This window comes from Ischnura elegans, chromosome 4 (genome assembly GCF_921293095.1).
Source record: "Ischnura elegans chromosome 4, ioIscEleg1.1, whole genome shotgun sequence".
NCBI classification, from domain to species: Eukaryota; Metazoa; Arthropoda; class Insecta; order Odonata; family Coenagrionidae; genus Ischnura; species Ischnura elegans.
In genome coordinates, this window is record NC_060249.1 from 48,300,780 (window position 1) to 48,320,240 (window position 19,461).

Here is a 19,461-nt window from a genome sequence, read left to right on the forward strand (position 1 = left end):
TAGAAGCGTTGCTAGGAAAAAAATTGTCCCACAATGGGTGCTTTCAATTCATCGACATACGTCGACACGAGTCGAATTGTGTCGCGGTTCCCGTGTTCCACTCTGTGTGTGTCGCCAACGGTTGTGACACAAGTCAACAAACATTAACGCTCAAGAATTTGAGAGTTGTAACCAGTTTCCGTGAGTCAACACTAGTCGACGCGTGAGTCGCATGAATGGATAGCACCCAGTCAAAAGTTTATCATTAGAAGCCATTATGAGCTTGCCCTGAACCACAAGTGTCACAAGACTAATGATTCGCACTGCGCATGAGCAACCAGAAACAGCTAGCCCAGAACAATAGGTGCTGTCCATTCATGCGAGTCACGCGTCGACTAGTGTCAACTCGCGTAAAGTGGTTATAACTCTAAAATTCCTGCGCGTAATCGTTTGTCGACTAGTGTCACAACAGTCGGCGATATAATGGACACACGAAAACCGCGAACAAGTCGACGTGTGTCGATGAATGTAAAGCACCCAACGTCGTGAATGGGCTCTTCAGGAGAAAATATACAGGGTGAGACGCTAGTGGGCCGGTTACACTGCCTAAAAGGTGAAGTGTTCAAAGGAGCACACTATGTGTTTAGTTGGTCACTTACATGAACGAAGTCGAGTCGACCGCGCGAGTCCACGTTACACATTAAGCCAAGACCTGACGGTCGGAACGCAGCTCCGCGTAACGAGGTTGAACCACTTGTTGAACGTCGTTTCCAATTATGTTCTTGCGATCACATCAGAAGAAATAAACGTTTAAAACAACTTCCTCCACAAATCGACGTAAAGTTCTCGCGAAAACATTTGTCCTCCAATAGTTGATGAGCAAAATCTGGGAGGCGAAATGTATTGAAGGGAACGTAGGAAAAAAGTGAGCCAGAGACAAGCAAGATGACTAACACAGTGCCTGAGTGTAGCGGTAGAATTGTGAGCCGCAATTCAACTTGTGGTGGATCGTGAGGCATTTAGTGGACGCTTCACCGACATCCTTCCGCCCGCTCCGTGGAGCACACCGTCCGAAACGCACTTTGGTATATAGGTGGGAGCATTCAAATTCATCGAAATAGTACGCTTACAAAATTCAATGTTGGCAACGAAAACTACCATTAGGAAAAGCCCGCTACAGTGGGGTAGCCAGGAATTTCGTTCGGGCGGGGTCTCAAACCAGGGGGAAATGTTTTTAAAAACAGGGTACTTAATTATTAAAGGGTTTTTAACTATTCTGAGAATCTAAGTAAAATTTATTTCTATGTGATAAATTTTTTTCTCTCTTCTATTCTTGACCTTGTTTAATACATTTTATAACATTTCTTGGAGTTTAGATCAATGTAAAACAAGTTATAACTTATATAATTAATGGAAATTGATGGTAACTAAGTTAGGTAATAACTTATTTACCATAAATAACACTTTTCATAGTAATCGAAAACACTTCATTTGACAATGAAATCTTTCGTAAATTCATGATTTTTCAACATTTTGATATATTTTCTGAAGAAAAGTAATTATGTTTTAATTTTTCAGCGGTTCCGGACCCCTCAGACCTCCCCCCTGGCTACGCCACTGACCAGCTGTAGCATACTTGACCTAATCCTCTACCCACAATATCAGGTTTTGGGAGAATAGACCTTCTCCGTGCAGGGGCAAGTTTTGAGGTGTGGGATTGTTTTGTTGACTATATTTTCCGCGTTGAATTGATGGTAAGCAACACATCTCAGCGGTGATTTCTTTGCTTTAACAAGTGGCGTATACATATCATCGATTTATCATTGTTGACTTGGTATAATAAAAAAAACTTGCATCGATGAGCCACATTTATAGTCACCATCCTCACCATTTTTCTAGAAATTGTGAGGGGGTTGCCTCCCCTTGAATCCCCCCCCTTAACACACCCTTGATCCAATCTCAAAATCGTTTAATGCGCAACGTTGTTAATTCCCGCTAGGATTTTGCACAGAAGGATCAGAAAATTAGATTTTTTGGGGAAATTTGTCCGATTAACGATTAAAAATAAGTTGTGGAACTAAATGAAATTAAGACCAAAATATTTGAGATCTCTTGATCAACTCTCAACTCTTGCGCTCTGTATATTTATTCTTAAGTTATAACTAGCCAGGAAAAAGGGGGAGGGAGGGCTTTAGCACACCTCACCCCCCCTAAGTATTTTCCCTTATTTGGCGACAACCCACGATACATTATCTGCTGTTGAGACCTATGGCCCAGAAGCAAATATCTTCTGACACCCCATTTTTCGATATAACTACATTTTACTCCGTCTGTCAATACTGAATGATGAATTTAACTTTCATGATTATGCAAACGATGCATTTAGCCGGTTCAATGAAATGTATACATATCCAAATTCGTAAAAAAAAGTATCAGTATGTATAGGCAACCTGCATACCACCCAATCTCCTTCCCTAAAGAAAACATTCAATAAGGCCTATATTCTCTCATCACATCCATAAACCTCTTCCTATTCATGAATCTTTTTACTCATTTTAAAATTTACAATTTTTTAGGCTTCATTATGGGAATTATTTCCAATCTAAAGATCACTGATATTTTAATAAAGAGATAATATTTAAAAATGTACGCTATTTACTGAATATTTGACTCCCATTTGGCAATTTGTGAAGTTATAACTACACGCATGCAGATATTTATGGTGACATACAGTTTGATAGCACTCAAAATTTGTTGATCACATTCATGCATCACAAAATCATATACCTACTTCTTTAAATATATTTAAAATTCTATAGATAAAATGGTGAAATTTATAACAATAGGTAATACCACAGTGGCCCTAGCTACAAATGTAAATCTAGCTGCGTGTCTACCTCAAAATATCTCAAGAAGTTTCACAAAATTTTAACCTTGAAGAGTGTTCGTCCCTACGAATACCCTTATATGATGAATGGAGGGGGTTGGAAATTTAAAAATATACAACTTTGTAGTTATTCTCAAAGGGTTTTTGCCGAGTTACAGATCCTAAGACCAAAACTTCATCAATTCCGTCGACCCTGCAACCATTGAGCCACAACTTGACTATTTAGAGAGCATGGGCAGCGGACCTCTGGCAACACAGTGTCACTCTCGCCATACCCTCTTGAATATGAATTTTACTCGCCATGAGCAGAGTAATGTTCATATTCTATGTGTATCTACAATATCTGAGGAAAAACAGTGGTGGGCATGAAAGAATACCTACCAAACCCTGCAGGGATGCTGAGTTACAAAAAATATTGGGGGGGGCCCAAACCGGGGATCTTTCCTCAGGAAATTCCATAATTATGGAGTTTTAAGTTTTTTAAGAATTTTAGAAGAGTCATATGATCAACATTAGAACCCTGATCACTCGAATCTCGATATCTGGACACTCTGGGGAAAATCGACAAGCCTGACACATTTTTCCTCACACCCATAACAAATTTTTGAGGGGGCTCGGGCCCTCTCAGGCCCCATGGAATCGACGTCATTGAAACCCTGTGTCAACAAAAGCTCCAATATTAACTTTGACAAGGAGTATGAAGGCAATGGATTGAGTACCTGATCAAGGGAGGGATTGCAGGATTACATTCCTTAGAGCCATGCACTTGTGTCATAGAATTTTACGCCCGCACTCCTCAGGATGGGGGTAGAAGGGAAGGAAAAATGAAGGAAGCACCACCTCGATAAGGAGCATGACGATGCCTCTGGGTTGGGATAGGCGGGGATGCAGCTAGGAATTACAGTTACAGGGGGGTTTCAGGTGCAATTAATGCCGGGGTGCCTGGGGGCGTGGTATACCCGCCAGGGTAAGCGGTGGGTGCAGGGGCCCTCCGCTAAAAAAAATTAAGATAAATGGTTCAAAATGTTGAGTTTTACGGCCTTCTAAGGGATATTTTGTTAATCCTCACTCTACTCTATAAGCAAAATTAATCCAATTAAGTAAAATAGATTTAACTTGAAAATAGATTAACTTGAAAAGGTTTTATCCCCCAAAACCCCCCCCCTTGCTACGCCACTGGGGATGGTGACAGAAGGATTGCAATGGAAGAAACCCACGCCATCATCAGGGCAACGCAGGCTACCACAAAAAAAACCATGATTACATTTTTCTACAGAAATGGAAGAATATTTCATAAATAAAAATATTCCACAGATTTTTCCGTAGATCAAGAACAAAGGCAACCATCAGCAGGCTATCAGCGTGAAGATGGAGAGGTCAACAATCCAGAAAAGTTTAATTTTGAGAGAAATACCAGCATGCCATTGTATTTCTCCTAACATGTAGTCTAAAAGGAAAATATTTTATAAGCATTCACCAGGCAAGGGTAGATGTGAAACGATTATCAGAACGCAATATTTACAAAAAATTCTTTATTAAAAAATTATTACATAATTTTCCCAAAAGTGGGTATTTCTTTTGGTAAATTCAAAATACAGTATTTGGGGACACACATGTTCATTCAAAATGAACTCACATAAAAACACTGAGTTCGATACCATTTTGTTAGATACCATCTATAATCACAGTAAACACTACAGCTAAATCTCTGAAAGTGGAAAATAATTTAAGCTCAAACTTCACAGGTCATATAGTTTATAAAATAAATATGAAAGAGTTAGACACCACAAAATCTCTCACTAAGTTTTTATGAAGGTGATGCTGAATCCTTTTATTCCTATTTAATGAATTCTCACGATCAGTTTAAGGCAATCCTCTTTCACACCTGAGAGAAAAATTCTCTGTATTCCACGATTCAATAAATATAGGTACATCTTTTCTTGTGATATTATGTGAATTTTTTAAGATATATGTATTTAAGAATAAGGATTTTAGAACAATGTTTCAAAATATGGATAAGCTAAAGTAAAATCCATTCCTCCATATTTATTTGAAGAGTATTCATTTGAAGATAAGGGTATGGATGCAGACTGTAACTCCAATGTATTCCATTACAAGAGGGTTGGACCCAGTCACGTCATGGCAAAATTAGCAGTGCTGGAACGCACTTTCCTTCATTTTTTTTAGAAGTGAAATATTATTCTGTACTTATGTTTATATGACAAATTATGATTTGCATTTTCTTACTAAATGTTTTTCTTTGTTTTCAAATGTATATATTGAAATTTTGAGGCAACAAAATTGTTAAAAGTGTTATTTCACTATTATGTCATTTGTCAACCAATACCAGAATGGCATTCCGGCACCATGACAGCCCTGGTTGGACCTATTAACTTCCCCACTTTCCAGGGCATTGACAATAGGAGAGAATTATAGGCATCCCACCACACATAGCCTTATTGTTAACATCTTCACATAAGGAGACAACCTTAGGGTGACCTAGCAAGGCTATTGTTGCTTTGAGTCACCAAAATAAAAAGGAAGGTCCTAAAGTCTCTTCCATTATTGATCAATGTCTCAGAAACCTAAACCCTGATCCTTTGTTCGATGATCTTTTTCTATTTCATTTTAGTTGAAAACTGCCCAAAGGCTGGAGTAATAATGTCTCCTATATACAAATTTTTATGTTTTTTTTTAAATGTAAAAAATATTTTTGTTTGTTCTTTGAATAATAAGAGATAGCAAGGAATTCTTTAAAATGAATCAATAAATTCATATCAAAGGTGACATTTTTTTGCGAATGAATAACATAACATATTTTCCTCTTCTGAAAGGCTTTTAATCATAGAACATCCTAATATGATGTTATAGATATATGTCACTACATATATGTAGTCAGGACATTTTACTTCATCAGCAAGTAGTTTTTTAAATTAAAATTCACTCAATGCATTAGAGAATGCATGATTTTTCTGATGCTCCTACACCTGTTGTGACCTTTTTTGCAGTATAATTCATGCACTTCAACATTTTATTTACTATATATAAATCAGTTCCAATCATTTCAACCATTCAAAAGAGCTGTATATTTAAATTAAGCATTACTTTTAATATGCTCCGCAGCTTGATTTGCACATGTCTTTCACATGCAAACATTTCCACCTCTATTTTCATCATGTACCATTAAAGAGTTTCATTCTGGTCACCCTTTTTTATATTCAAGGCCATACCCAGACAAAAATTGACATTTTAAAATGAATAATGGCAACATTTTGCGGCGCGAATAATAAGGAGAAGGTAGACTTAAGACCATTATCTCCCAAAATTTTCAGGGGTCATTAAACCTATTCCCCCACTCACTCACCATGGCCTTCCCAATGTTCTAGTGTAGGTATCACTGCATGGTGTTAGAGGCACTCAAATAAGTTTTGAATGCCATCTTTGCATCACGCATTTTTGGTGCTAAGCGGGTCCGTCACTTTTCCAGCCATCAGAGCGACACGAGTGCTCGTGTCGACCACAAAAAAGAGGAAGGGCCTCGTTGCCAAGAAGTGTCCTTGAACTCTTGGTTCTTCAGGCGGACCTCCCCAATACCTTGGAGCATTCCCTGAAAAATATGCAATTGATGAATTAATCTAATTATTTACTGCAAATTTCATTTTTTAAGCAATAAAAAAATTAAGAGAAAAAAATTTATCGAGCTTAGAGCAGTGCACTGTGAATATAAGCCCTTAGTTTGTACAAGGTATCAATATATTGGCTTTTGGTGCAATCCCTTGGAAAACATTTTGTTTTCAATGTAAAAAAATATGGACTTGCTATGAAATGAAATCCATTTTCAATTACTTAGCAATATTCTCTGAAGACAAAGTAAAAATTTCAGCATCCATGCCAAGAAATAACTTTCCAAAAAATATTTTCTAAACTATGTAACACATAATTAAGAATATCAACGTTGAGCTTTCTGGGAGTGAAAATGGAAATTGCCATAAGAACAAAAGGGTTCATGCAAAATAATGCAAGTTGTAACCAGATAACACCAGGTCACCAAACCACCACAAGGTCAGGTGAGTCACAGTTTACCCTGAACCGAGGAGTAAACCAAGTCCTCATGAACAGAGTGCCCTGGGGGCATTCAATAAGGCGCCAGAGCATGGTGCTGTATACATGTACGTCAGAACCAAAATGGTGCCCAATGGACATTCATGTTGTATAGGTGTGGGTCACATAACTTCCAACGATCCTGGATGCCCTCAAGCTTCTCTTCATTGGCGTTGGCTGTTCCCTGCTTTGGAAGAAGTATTTGTCACTCCCTATTCATTGCCCTTCCTCTCCCTTCAACTGCTACTCTCTCTATCTCATGTACCTTGGCTATGTCAAGTGAGGTGGCAAGTTCTCCAAGGGTGGTGCCCTGCATTTGTTTAGAGCTTGTTCCTCCCAAAAGGAAGAGTTGTCTTGGGGAAAGCTAAAAGCTGAATGGGCCCTAGGCAATACAATGGCAGGCTCATAAGTCTTAGACTTTTATTCCCAAAGACACCATGGTAGGGAGGATGAATTGAGGGGAAAAGGAAAGAGATACACCATCGTGAAAAGATCCAGCTTATACCTGCAGGGTTAGGGATATGAGCAGAGGGGAAAGGATGGAGAATCCCAAAGTCAAGATTAGGGTGACACAGACTACCACTAGTGCAACTGAATTTTCTCTACGTAAATGAATGGAAGATTATCCAGTAAGAAGAAAACTCGAAGATCAGGGAGAGCTAGTGTGAAAAACCCTTTTCTCTGAAGGATAAATGATACCCTGAGTGCACCTTTTTCCAAAGGATTGGCAACCCTCAGCCTGTCAGCCTGATGCAACAGATGAGATCACCTACCAATCCATCATGCAACTTGACACTCTCAAATCCTCTGCTAGCAAACACAATCTTTTTGTGGCATTATTCAATTCAATTTTACTCCTACAGAGAAATTAATTTGTGGTACTACCCTCACTAGAGTGTGTTACTTTTGACAATACTAAATGAACCATAAATCGAGCACATAGTTATTGTTTAAACACATTCCCTGCCGGTTATTTTTAGAAGAATCCACCCATTGCTCTGACATGTTTTTCTTTTTTCTTTTGTTTTAATACTTGGTTCCTTTCCATTTGAGTTTTTATGCGCATTCGGCTGCATGCACCGTCATATACGTGACTCTGAAGCAGCTACGACCAATGGCGAGCAATGAGAGGTCAAAAAAAGCGACTCATTCTTCGGTTACAATGACCGAAATGGCGTGAAGATGGCATGGTGTTTCGGTCATTATGACTGAAGCGGCGATGAATGTGTTAGATAAAACGATGCATTTTGACTAAACAATAAACGCAATTATTCCTCTCCCTTCTTCACATCACAGAACACTATCTATATCTCAGACATTGGCCAGGTTAATCTGATATCTTAGACTGGCATATATTGTTCCACTCACTTTTGTTGAGGTTCCCTTGATTGTTGGGATTCTCTTGTGGCTGTGACCAACTTTGCTGATCCCTTGGAGGCACCTGTTCCTCAGGGCGACTTCTGGATCCTGCTCCTTGTCCACCAAACAAGCCATTGACATCAATGGCCACGCTCACTGTCTGCTCAACACCCCTGACCCACATGTTTGTATCATTGGACATTCCTGAGAGGTCGGCTGATTTGACATCGAATACATCTTTCACTCCAATCTGTAAAGCAAGGATTTTTTTAATGAAGTCACTGGGTAAGTTATTGAGTCTCCAATACAATGAAAAATAAGCAAGTAGACCCAAAGTTTTACAAAATTTCATTGGTGATATTAAAGTAAGATATGACAAAGAGTTGGAAATGTCATAAAATTTTCATAATAGATGATGCACTTTGAAAATAAAATATTTATTCTGTACAAACAAGGATTTAAGTTAAATTATCATTTGATGCTCGTTAAACTAATTTATACAAAAATTTTGACGGTACATCATTACAGAAATATTATGGCATGTTATTACAGAAATTATGGCATTTTAATATTGTTTATAATACCTTGGTACGTTATGGTATGTTATTTCCAAAAGTATGATGAACACCTCCATGTTTTTGATTGTGACTTTTAGGAGGACAGATTCTAAAGACACTAGGTTGATAAAATAGTGAGTCAAGGCTTAGGTGAAATTAAGGGCTTGTTACCACAATATTGGGTATCTGGGTTCGAAGATTTTCGCAACATTGATCATATGATCTCTGCATTCTCTTCAGGTTTTCACCAAGTCCTTTGGCTTTTGGTAACAACAGTTTTGCTAACATTGCAGTCAGTGTTCCACATACTAATAACAGTAACCATTATAGCAAAAATATCACAGAAAAATATTGTTTTTGCAACAATGCAGCAGCCTAAATAATTTGAAGATGTAGCCTATTGGTACAAGCCAATTGGAGAATGCAGCTTTCATGTTGTAAAAGCTTACTGACCCCTTGCCTTCATCAGGAGGATAGTTATTCAAGAGACTGCATACCCTCTGTAGAGATGGAGTCAGGTCCAGAAGTCCTCTTATCAAGAATGGGGGGATAGTGGCTGCCACCATACAGGGTTGAACGCTGCTCACGATCTCCCTCAAAGGAACTGAGCGTAAATCATCTATCAGCCTGAGAAGGAGGCCATCTTGATGATCATTCTGGTGCTGGAAAGGATAACTCCTCTTTCGCCTCAACGCTCTCCAGCCCCCATTTTCATTGTTCAGGTCACCCACGGGAAGGACAAGCAAAAGCTTGTACCTCTCATCCTAGATGGAAATTTGAAAGCAAAATGGGAAATTAGGAGAAAAACATGTTGACGCACAATCGACCCCCGTCTCACAAAGGAAACCTCATTACTGAGACAGAAAGACCCTATGGTTAAGTTAAAGACCCTATGGTTAAGTTGGGATGGTAATATTTTGACTTAACCTTTAGTCGGGCACAATATTGGAATTGCTGAGTTGAGTCACAATGTACCGGACAAGCACAAATGTGAATAAACACTATTTACTCTTAGCATGGCTCAGTTTTAGACCTTTAAACTTTAAAGCACCATTATATTAAGAGTACTCGAACACTTACATGATGTCTTTCATGCTATGCATATATGTACCCGTTTACATGCCGTCATACGGCCACGAACCGATCCAGTAAGGTGTGATTTAATGTACTCTTCAGGCTTTTAAGTATTATTATAGGTAATGTATTTTAGCAAATTTAGTAAATTTGAATTCTATGAGATATTTTTTCATTTTCTTATCATATTTATCTAATAATGCTATCATATCGCTTTACCATGCCATTATTTTGCTTAATTATGCTGAATAACCTGCCACCGATCAGTTGGCATAAATTCGAAAAGTGAAAGGTTGCATAAAACATGTCAAAACAAAAAGCTACTACATATAAGCGTCAAGGCTCTATGCCACCTAGAGGCACAAAAGGATGAAAAAAAACTTGCTCTGTGCCTGTCAGATCCATTGTGCCCGACGGAAGGTTGAATAGGCTTACTAGCAGAAGAGAGGAAATTCCCCCAGTAAATACAAAGTAAAGAACTATGGTTTTCATGGAAAATTTTGGATCAATTTTCCATTCCCTCAAAGTACTTACGTCTAGGGGTAGCATCAAAGCTTGTGCTTGCAGTCGGGAACTGTATGCAAAAGGAAGAAGCCTGACAAGTCTGATCATTGGCACCCATTTCACTCCCGATTCAAAGCCTTGGCCTTGATGGACGTGGAAAGGGGCCAATGGAAGGCCAAACTGCCCCTGAAAAAAAGATAAATCAAGATCAGCACAAGTACTACAAAAATGTATACGGATGCAAAATATCATCACGTGATACAGCATATCCTGGCTCATTAAACACACATTGTTTTACCCCCAAATGTGCCATAAAATAAGCAATTTTCTCATGGGCTGAGGGAAAGACACGCTCTACCAATGCCAGCTGCTTCACTGAGAATGTGTTTGTCTTCATTACAATTATTGATAATAACTCTGTTTTGAGCAAGTACCTACATACAAAGCAAATGGGCTCTACTTTCCCTGTGAAAATAGTCCTTTCAAAAAATTTAAAATAAATAAAAGAAAGGCTTGTTCACATGGTAAATCCATGGTGTCCAGCACAGTGGTTTACAGAACTCCATCTGCTCTGTGGCTGTGGCGGGGCCTTCGTTTTCTTTGTAACAAGTGATATTTTGAAAATAAGTTCTTTTCTGTCCAATTCAAATAATTTTCATAAAATCATACCAGAAAATTCACACTGTGACTTAAAGGCTGGAAAATACAGAAATTTCCAACTCAAAAGTTTTACAAACTCGCCAGGAAATTCTTGATGGTGGCATTATTGAGATCAAAAGAAGAGTGCCTCAGTTGCAGACTGTATCAAGTTTTCTACATAGGTAGTATATGTTTTGCCATTTTGTGGAGCAACTCATCCATCATCATCAGATATCCAAGAATATAATGGAATGAACTCAAGGATAAGACTTCTTGAGTCTTTGATTAGATTATAAAAAAGTCATTCATAATAAAATAGGAAGATATGGTGTGCCTGACCTGGTGTGCAACCAAGTAGCACTCTTACTTCATTCCATTAGCCAGGAAAACTTGTAGTCATATAATACCTATTAATAATATAATTCATATATGTAATTATAAGTCATATAATACGTAACACTCCGAGAATGAGATGGAAAAACATCTTCTTTACCTGGTAATTCTGCCAAAGCTTATCCAAATCCTGTTCATCCTTGTTAAGCATAGCATTGCCATGCAAATGAAGTTGTAATTCAGGAAAATGATCCTCAGCTTCCATGGAATACAAAAAAGATTTGCAAAATTAGACAAGGGTTTCCCAAAATCAGTCAATATTAAGGTATCTGATACACCACTATGGGTATGCTCAGTGAAAAATAATGTGAGTAATTCAGAATGGAATTTGTACATTTACCATCATGGGTATGGAATTATTATTTAGACAAGGATTTGGACTAGGAATTATTATTTCAGACTAGCAATTAGAGATTTGGTACAGGAAGCTTTGGGTTTTAAAGAATACATACTGCATAGGTCTGGGGGCCATACATAGTCAGTGCAGTTATTAGCTATTCATTGTTTTATTATTTTTTACTGCAAGAGTGCTTATAAGAAGAGGAGAAGCCTTTGGAATATTACATATTAACCAATTCAATTTTTACGCCCCACATCACACATTTGTGTCACACAAAGGTTCACCATTTGAATACATGGCCCATAGGTTTGAATGCCTTTGTAGGTTTCTAATAAGGCCTTAGACCGATAAAAGTTAAGGTTTTCTTAAGGAGATTGCAATTTAATTCAATTAATGTGACTGCCCTAGCCAGCCTAGCCAGTGGTTTCAGATATTTTGTAGAATATTTCCAAATGGGAAAAAGAAATCACTTTAACAATTTCTACCCAATTGTGTAATTTGAAATCCTGGCCTCATTCATAACACCATTACAATGCTTTTTTTCAGCATAACTATTTAATGAATATATCTCTAATAATTATGCCTAAACAGGCTACATTGGTTTATAGACTTATTTAATTCATAAATTCAGAGAAATTGTGTCATAGAAATAGGACTTTAAAAGAATTGTTTCAGGACTTAGAGGTTAATAGTCACTGCAATACATAATGCCGATAACATTTAGCAAGGACTAACCATTCTCAGGAGACCGTCTCCTCCTTGATTTGGGCGTCTCCACAGCTTCGGATGCTTCATCATTTTCTGGAGCCATAGTCGTGGTCTCCTCCATGGCCATCATGGCCTCAGTTGTCGTCATCATGCCACTATCACTCGTCGATTCTGTCGTAGTTTGCTCATCCTCCATCCCTGTCTCTGGTGTTGGTAATGTAAAGTCACTATCACTGCTCATCGTGGAGGACATTTCACCAATTTCCTCCGTCATTGGGGTGGTGGAGACATCGTACTCCGGCGTAGTCGTCTGCATGTCAACGTTATCATCACTGACGGTATCCTCCTCCGTTGGCTCTTTTGTCTCACCATCCTGAAGGGTCATCTCTGTCGTTGCTTCCATCTCCTCCGAAGGGCCCATCGATGAAGACGATGGTGGAGCCATGGTGGTGGATGTGGTAGAGGATGGCATTTCGGTCGATGACGCAGTCAAGTTAACTTGGCTGATGCCTTCGCTCAGGGTTATTTTTTCGGGTGGCGGCGGTATCGGAGAGGTGGTGCTGCCTGGGGTGATTGGGGATGTCGAAGGTGGTATCTGCGGAGCGCCTCCCATCATGGGGAAAGTGGATACCGTGGTGGCATCCGTGATAAATTGTTGCACCTTCTTTGTAGTCATCATGAGCACAAAGGTTGTGGTGATCCCAGAGGTCGTTGTGGTCTTCTCCCTGTTCAGTGAGGAGAGGGTGGAAGATGGCTCCACCTCATCCTCGTAATCCAGAGGGCTGAACAGTGTGGGCATGAGAGAAGTCCTCATCCCGGATGCCTGCGTTTATTTGAATATACAAATTAACATTATAACAAGGATTAAAATTTATTATTATTTTTACATGCAATAATAATTAGTATAATTCCACGCATCCATCATTCTGGAATATGGTTCCCCTATGGAGAAACTACGTTTCTGGGTTACCGACTTGTTTCTACATGTAAAATGCTTTAATTGTGCAGGTATATATTTAGATAACTATGTAACAGTGCTGGTAGAGTTACATGAGAGTTCACATAGCTTAGAGAAAGAAAAATTAATTAAAATTATTACATTTATAAGAAAGAAAGAGAAAACAAGGAATAAAATAGATAGCAATGTATTAGTGATGGTAGAGTAACTGATGAAACTAAATTATAAGAGAAATCAAACTATTTGAATTTTCAAATTGATAAAAAAGAAAATATAAAACAAGAAATTATGCAAGGCATAACTGGATACATCGCTACAACAAAGGCTTAAGAGGCTATCCATACATTTTCATACTCTGCATTAGTTGAATTAGCACTGGTAGTTTGGCAAACATTCCAGATTGCTTCTTCACCTTAATTTGACCTGTTTGCAAAACTGTCATCACTAATTTGAGCTCTGAAGAAGGAGTGTCTGAAAATGAGCATACTTGAAGACCTCTCTTAACCAAAAAATTCATTCTGTAGAGCCTTAACTGTGAATCAGTATTTAATATTAACTGAATTTTAATAAATATATCATCCTCTTGTGACATTTAGACATTGATGCCATTTTAGGTTTCAATATTAAATATCATAAAAATGTTATAAAATACTTTTATTTTGTAATGAGGCATTTTAGAACTCATCATCAATCTTCACAGTAATTGGATAAAAGTTTGATTTACGTGGCATGTCTGGTATCCTTAGCTATTTCAATTACCTGCTCTCCACTGCTCTCAGTCGGTATGGACACAGATAGGGTGGGAGATGCTGCATCATCTGGTTCTCCAGTCATCATTTTTCTTGTGACTCTTGTAGAGCTACCAGAGTCATCCGAGAAGGCAGCTATTGGTGGTGCATTGAAGTCCTGTGAATAGACCAGATAACTGAATCCAGTGGGGCATTCAATGACTCAGAGCTGTTGGTCAGTGAATCCTCTCCAAGTAAACACCCTCAAAATGCACTCAGCCTCCGAATTAACTCCTATCCCTCCCTGGAATTTGTTTACGACTACTGCCTTGAGTTGGCTTAAAAAGCGTTGCAAGAATAAAATATGAAAAAATAGACAAGTATGAAATTATGGATATCTCTACACCAAAAAAGAATGCCGTGGATTGTTCACGTCATGAGAGACAGCATGCCATGAAAAATATCTCCTTAGGAAGCATGATGGAAGGAAAAATAGATGCAAAAGTCCCTAGATGAGGAAAAAGGGATAAGTATTAAGGACAGATCAAGCAGTGGCGGATACAGATGGGGGGCGCAGGGGGCGCGCGCCCCCCCCCTTACGGGTCCGGCTGTATTGCCGAACATTGCAAAACCACAATTGTAACTTTTTATATCATAAGATGGCATTGTCTTTTACATGTTTATAACCACTTTAAATAAAATTTTCTCATACTTTGCCTGTGACTTGATCATATCTTATTACAATAAAAGTAAAGACAACTCAAGATATGTTGCGCCCCCCCCTTGAGTTTTTTCTGTATCCGCCACTGAGATCAAGCAGGATATGGGGAAGTAGAGCCTCCAAGAGGTAATGGGTGTGGGCAGTGGCGTGGTTAGAAGGGAGTTCAGGGGGTGCAGACCAATCCCTAGTCCCCCCGAAATATAAAAACACAATTAATTTGCTTCATAAAAGAAAGCAAAATATTGAAAATCATGAATTTACAAAATATTTCTATTAAAAATGAAGTTTTTTATTATTTTGAAAAGTATTAATAGTAATTTAAAACCATCTACTAAGTACCCTGTTTTTCAAAATATTTCCGCCTAATATTGGACCCCCCCGAACGAAATTCCTGGCTACCCCACTGGGGGTGGGATATGGAGAAATGGAGGGTTGCAGTATACCAATCTTAGAATTTTAATACTATGTTCATGACGTCTTTGCGTCAAGTGAATGACTAGTAACCGTACCTGTAGCGTGCTCTGTGGCGGCGGCGTGGGTTTTCGCGTGGGTTTCGGCGCAGGCTTCGTCGTGGTCGGTTTAGCCGTGGTCCCCTTGGTCGTGGCAGCCGTCGAAGGCTTCGGAGTCGTCGTGGCCTTGATGCTCTTCGTGGTCTTGGAAGGCTTAGCGGTTGTCGGTGCAGGCGCCGTGGGTTTCGGCGCAGTCGGCGGCGGAGGCGTCGGCGTAGTCGGACTGGGCTTCGGCGTGGTCGTCGGCGCGGAGGAGGTCGCGTTCGGCTTCCCTTCGCCTTCCCCTTTCGTCTCCGCCGATGCTTCGGTCGCGTTCGGCGTCGTCGTCGGTCCGGGAGAGGGCGTCGTGGCGTTCGCTGGTTTCTTCATCCAAGGGGGCGTTGCCATCTCAACTCCTGCGCCAAAGGTCCCTCCGCCGGACATGGCCGTGTCGGGGTCATACCCGTAGAACCTGAGGATTTGGCGGAAGCTGGGCTTGATGCTCGTCTCCGTCGTGTTGCCGAAGGTGAGGCCGTTAAGGTAGCCGTCGTGGGCGAAGTAACTCTAAAAAATGAAAGAGCAGGGTTAGCGGAAGCGCTTATAAAACATAGGTTTCGCGAATCTAATGGGCGGTAGTGGTAGTGTCATCGTCGACGAAGAGATGGTTGAGTCCAAATGGCCAGAGGCGCAGCTAGGAATTAAGGCTAGGGGGGGGTTTAAGGGTAACTAATACTTACGGGTGTGGGGGTATTGCATACCCACCAGAGCACATAGGAGTTGCGGGGGCCCTCCTCCAGAAAAATTTTAAGAATTATGACTCAAAATGGTGAGTTTTACGGCTTTCTAAGGGATATTTGATAAATCCCAACACTATTCTATAAGTAATACTGATCAAAATAAGTAAAATGGATTAAACTTTAAAATTTCTCTGAGCTCTGGGGGGGTGTTTATCCCCCAAAACCCCCCCTCGCTGCGTCACTGCAAAAGGCCATATGTATTACTTGTAGTACGCGGAGAGAAACTATTACCGTCAAAACTGACACAAAAGCCATTTTTAAGAGCATTTTTCATTTCTTAATTTATGCACGGGGTCGCACTCAAAAGGAGAATGGCCAGGACATCGCTTGCCAGGCTTGCTCTTTCTCCAAAATGAGGAAAATAAGGATAAATTAAGCTTTATGCATGGCTACCCGCTACGCCACTGCGCTTCATCTAGCGGAGTGATGCCGCGCGAAATCTTTACATGCGATTATTATCTCTCGAACCCGGGGAGGAAAGGCGTCACACTTTTTCTACATTTACTGTAGAGTTTCAGAAAATAAAATCGTCGTTCAAATCCCGCGCATCTCTCTCGCGATGCCCCCTTGTCCGTCGCAAGGATATTTGAAACTAGCAGGCCACCGGGCGTTGCTCAGGAAGGATAGTCCCCAGCAGGGGCGCAGCTAGGAATTAAGGCTAGGGGGGTTGTAGGCGCAACTAGACCCGGGGTGTGTGGTATACCCGCCAGGATGAGCGGGAGGTGCGGGGGCCCTCCCCCAGAAATTTTTTTAGATAAATGGTTCAAAATAGCGAGTTTTACGGCTTTCTGAGGGATATTTTATTAATCCTTACACTTTTATACATGTATATTAATCAAATGAATTAAAATAGATTAAACTTAAAAGTTCCTCTGAGCTCTGGGGGGGGGTTTATCCCCCAAAACCCTCCCCTCGCTGCGCCACTGGTTCCCGGAGAAGTGGGAAATTTGAAACTTGGAATTCATGGTCAAGAAGTAGGATTTTAGGTACACTCAATAGCAAATGATGGAAAAAACGATTTCCGTATTACGTGCACGGGATCAGCTAATACCCCGCTCCACAACACTGATCACTATGCGTGTCCTTACGTGCGTAGACCAAAAACGTTTTGTGAACTCATACCCCAGGTTTGCACAGAGAGAGATTAATGGATAAGAGTAGTATTGTGTGAGTTATGCATTCCCTTTGAGTGAGTGAAGAGGTGAGCCTACCCGGCAGGATATCCCACCACAGAAGTTGTACCACGTGATGTAACAAATAGTAATGAGAAAACGACGCAAAAGACGCGTCGGACGCAACCGAAAGTAGCACCACAGGGTTTGGGAGCATGAGATAACTAAGTACTAACTTTGGTCGCAATCCGTGCAACAATATGGAAACGCATAGCGGACAAACAAACAGACATCCTCTTTTATAAGTATATTGTAACGGCAGCGCTTATATTCGATTTTCCCGATTGGTGAGGGGCACTCATCCCAGTTTCGTCCCTCCCCTTTTTTGTTTAGTTTTAAGCAACGTTTGCGTATGTTTAGTTTATTTGTATGTGGGTGCATGAGTGTGAACTGCATTTAAACCCCGCGCATCAGCAGTGAGTGCAACGCCCACCCATATAGTGTGTACTAAAAAAGCTAAGAAGAATGATGTAAAACACTAAGTGCTCCGATCATAAATAACGAAATGGTCGAAAGTTATTTTTTAGCCGTCATGCTGAATGTTTTGTTTTAACTTTCGACCGTTTCGTTATTTATGATCGGAGCACTTCGTGTTGTATATCATTCTTCTTAGCTTTTTTTAGTACTTCACAAATATTCTATTTAGATTGAGATATTATGAGAAAGTAAAAAAAGTTAATACAGTAGATTCCGTTTAATGGGTCCACCGCTTACTTGGGGCAGCCGCTTATTGGGGATGATCTTGAAGAACAGAATCCAATAGAGGAATATCCCAGAGTATTCTCCGCTTAATTGGGACAGCATGCCGCTTTATTGGGCCATGAGTCGACGACATAGACTCTACCCTAGCGACGAAACTAAATTGTTTTGTTTTCAGAATACTACTTTTTTTATATTTTCCTCCTTTTATTTACTCTTATTTTTCACAAATTTTCCTATTCTTGCCCAATTTTGAAAGATCTTGTTGTTATACTATCCGCAAGAGGATAGGATTTAGTAAAAGACATCCATTCAGCGTCGCCCGAGGCTGTGAAAAATATTTTTAACAAAATTGTTATAATTTTTAAAAATTATCATAAATTAACTAAACTCGCTTATTTATTAATCAAATTAATAGTTTAATAAACTTATGTTGCATTATAAACATTCTTTAGTCTTCTTTCTACCATTTCAAAGTTTTTTATGTCCATATACGAGAGAGTTCGCCTAATTGGGGCAGCCGCTTAATTGGGGCAAAGTGCACTAGTCCCAATATGTCCCAATTAACCGGAATCTACTGTAGTTCTATTACAGGTGCCAGTTGCCTTCTTCAGGGGGAGGAAAGGGATGGACCCGCCAGCTACCTGAATCGGTCGGTCACATTCAGTTTTTTTGTCGGTCCTTTCCTCCCCTCCTTTGCTCGCGGCTCAGGTACTTCCAGGGGCACGCGCGGCAACTTACGGTATACAGACAAGGGATGCCGGCTTACAAAAATAATTCGGGGGGCCCAAACCGGGGATCTTACCCCGGGAAATTTTATTAGTAGTGAGTTTTAAGTTTTTTAAGTATTTTAGAAGAGTCATATGATCAACATTAGAACCCTGATAACTCGAATCTCGATATCTGGACACTCTGTGGAAAATCGAAAAGTCTGACAAATTTTTTCCTCACACCCATAGCGAATTTTTGAGGGGTCTCGGGCCCCCTCAGGCCCCATGCAGTCGGCGCCACTGATACAGACTGTAGGTGAACTCTAGTAGCGGCGGATCCAGGATAGGGACAAAGGCGGAAAAGTATTGTATTCCAGGAAAACTGTTGAGCGGACGTTAAAATGGAGTGAATTTTGGCCCTATTGATCTACAAAATTGTGCATCACCCCTGAGAATGATGTTACTTCAAAAACTCGGGAAAATCTAATGTTATTGCACTTATGCTCTTTCAGCGACCTCTAAATGTTAAACAATTGGGCTGAAATTTTTAGGATACCCATTCTGCACCCCATAGCATCTGGACACTCTGTGAAAAATCGAAAAGTCTGACACGTTTTTTCCTCACACCCATGACGAATTTTTTGTCT

At 39.9% G+C, this 19,461-nt stretch overlaps 1 protein-coding gene across 1 annotated transcript in view; it reads right to left on the reverse strand.

The window, feature by feature from the left end:
• Positions 1-5,060: 5,060 nt before the first annotated feature.
• LOC124157405 overlaps positions 5,061-19,461 on the reverse strand; it is a 65,872-nt gene continuing 51,471 nt past the window's right edge. The window contains exons 4-11 of the mRNA XM_046532092.1: positions 15,458-16,000; positions 14,259-14,405; positions 12,569-13,364; positions 11,594-11,691; positions 10,492-10,647; positions 9,381-9,647; positions 8,336-8,576; positions 5,061-6,473 (exon numbers count right to left, since the gene is read on the reverse strand). Coding sequence (XP_046388048.1) covers positions 6,313-6,473; positions 8,336-8,576; positions 9,381-9,647; positions 10,492-10,647; positions 11,594-11,691; positions 12,569-13,364; positions 14,259-14,405; positions 15,458-16,000 — 2,409 coding nt within the window. The 3' untranslated portion in view covers positions 5,061-6,312. The remainder of the gene's footprint in view (positions 6,474-8,335; positions 8,577-9,380; positions 9,648-10,491; positions 10,648-11,593; positions 11,692-12,568; positions 13,365-14,258; positions 14,406-15,457; positions 16,001-19,461) is intronic.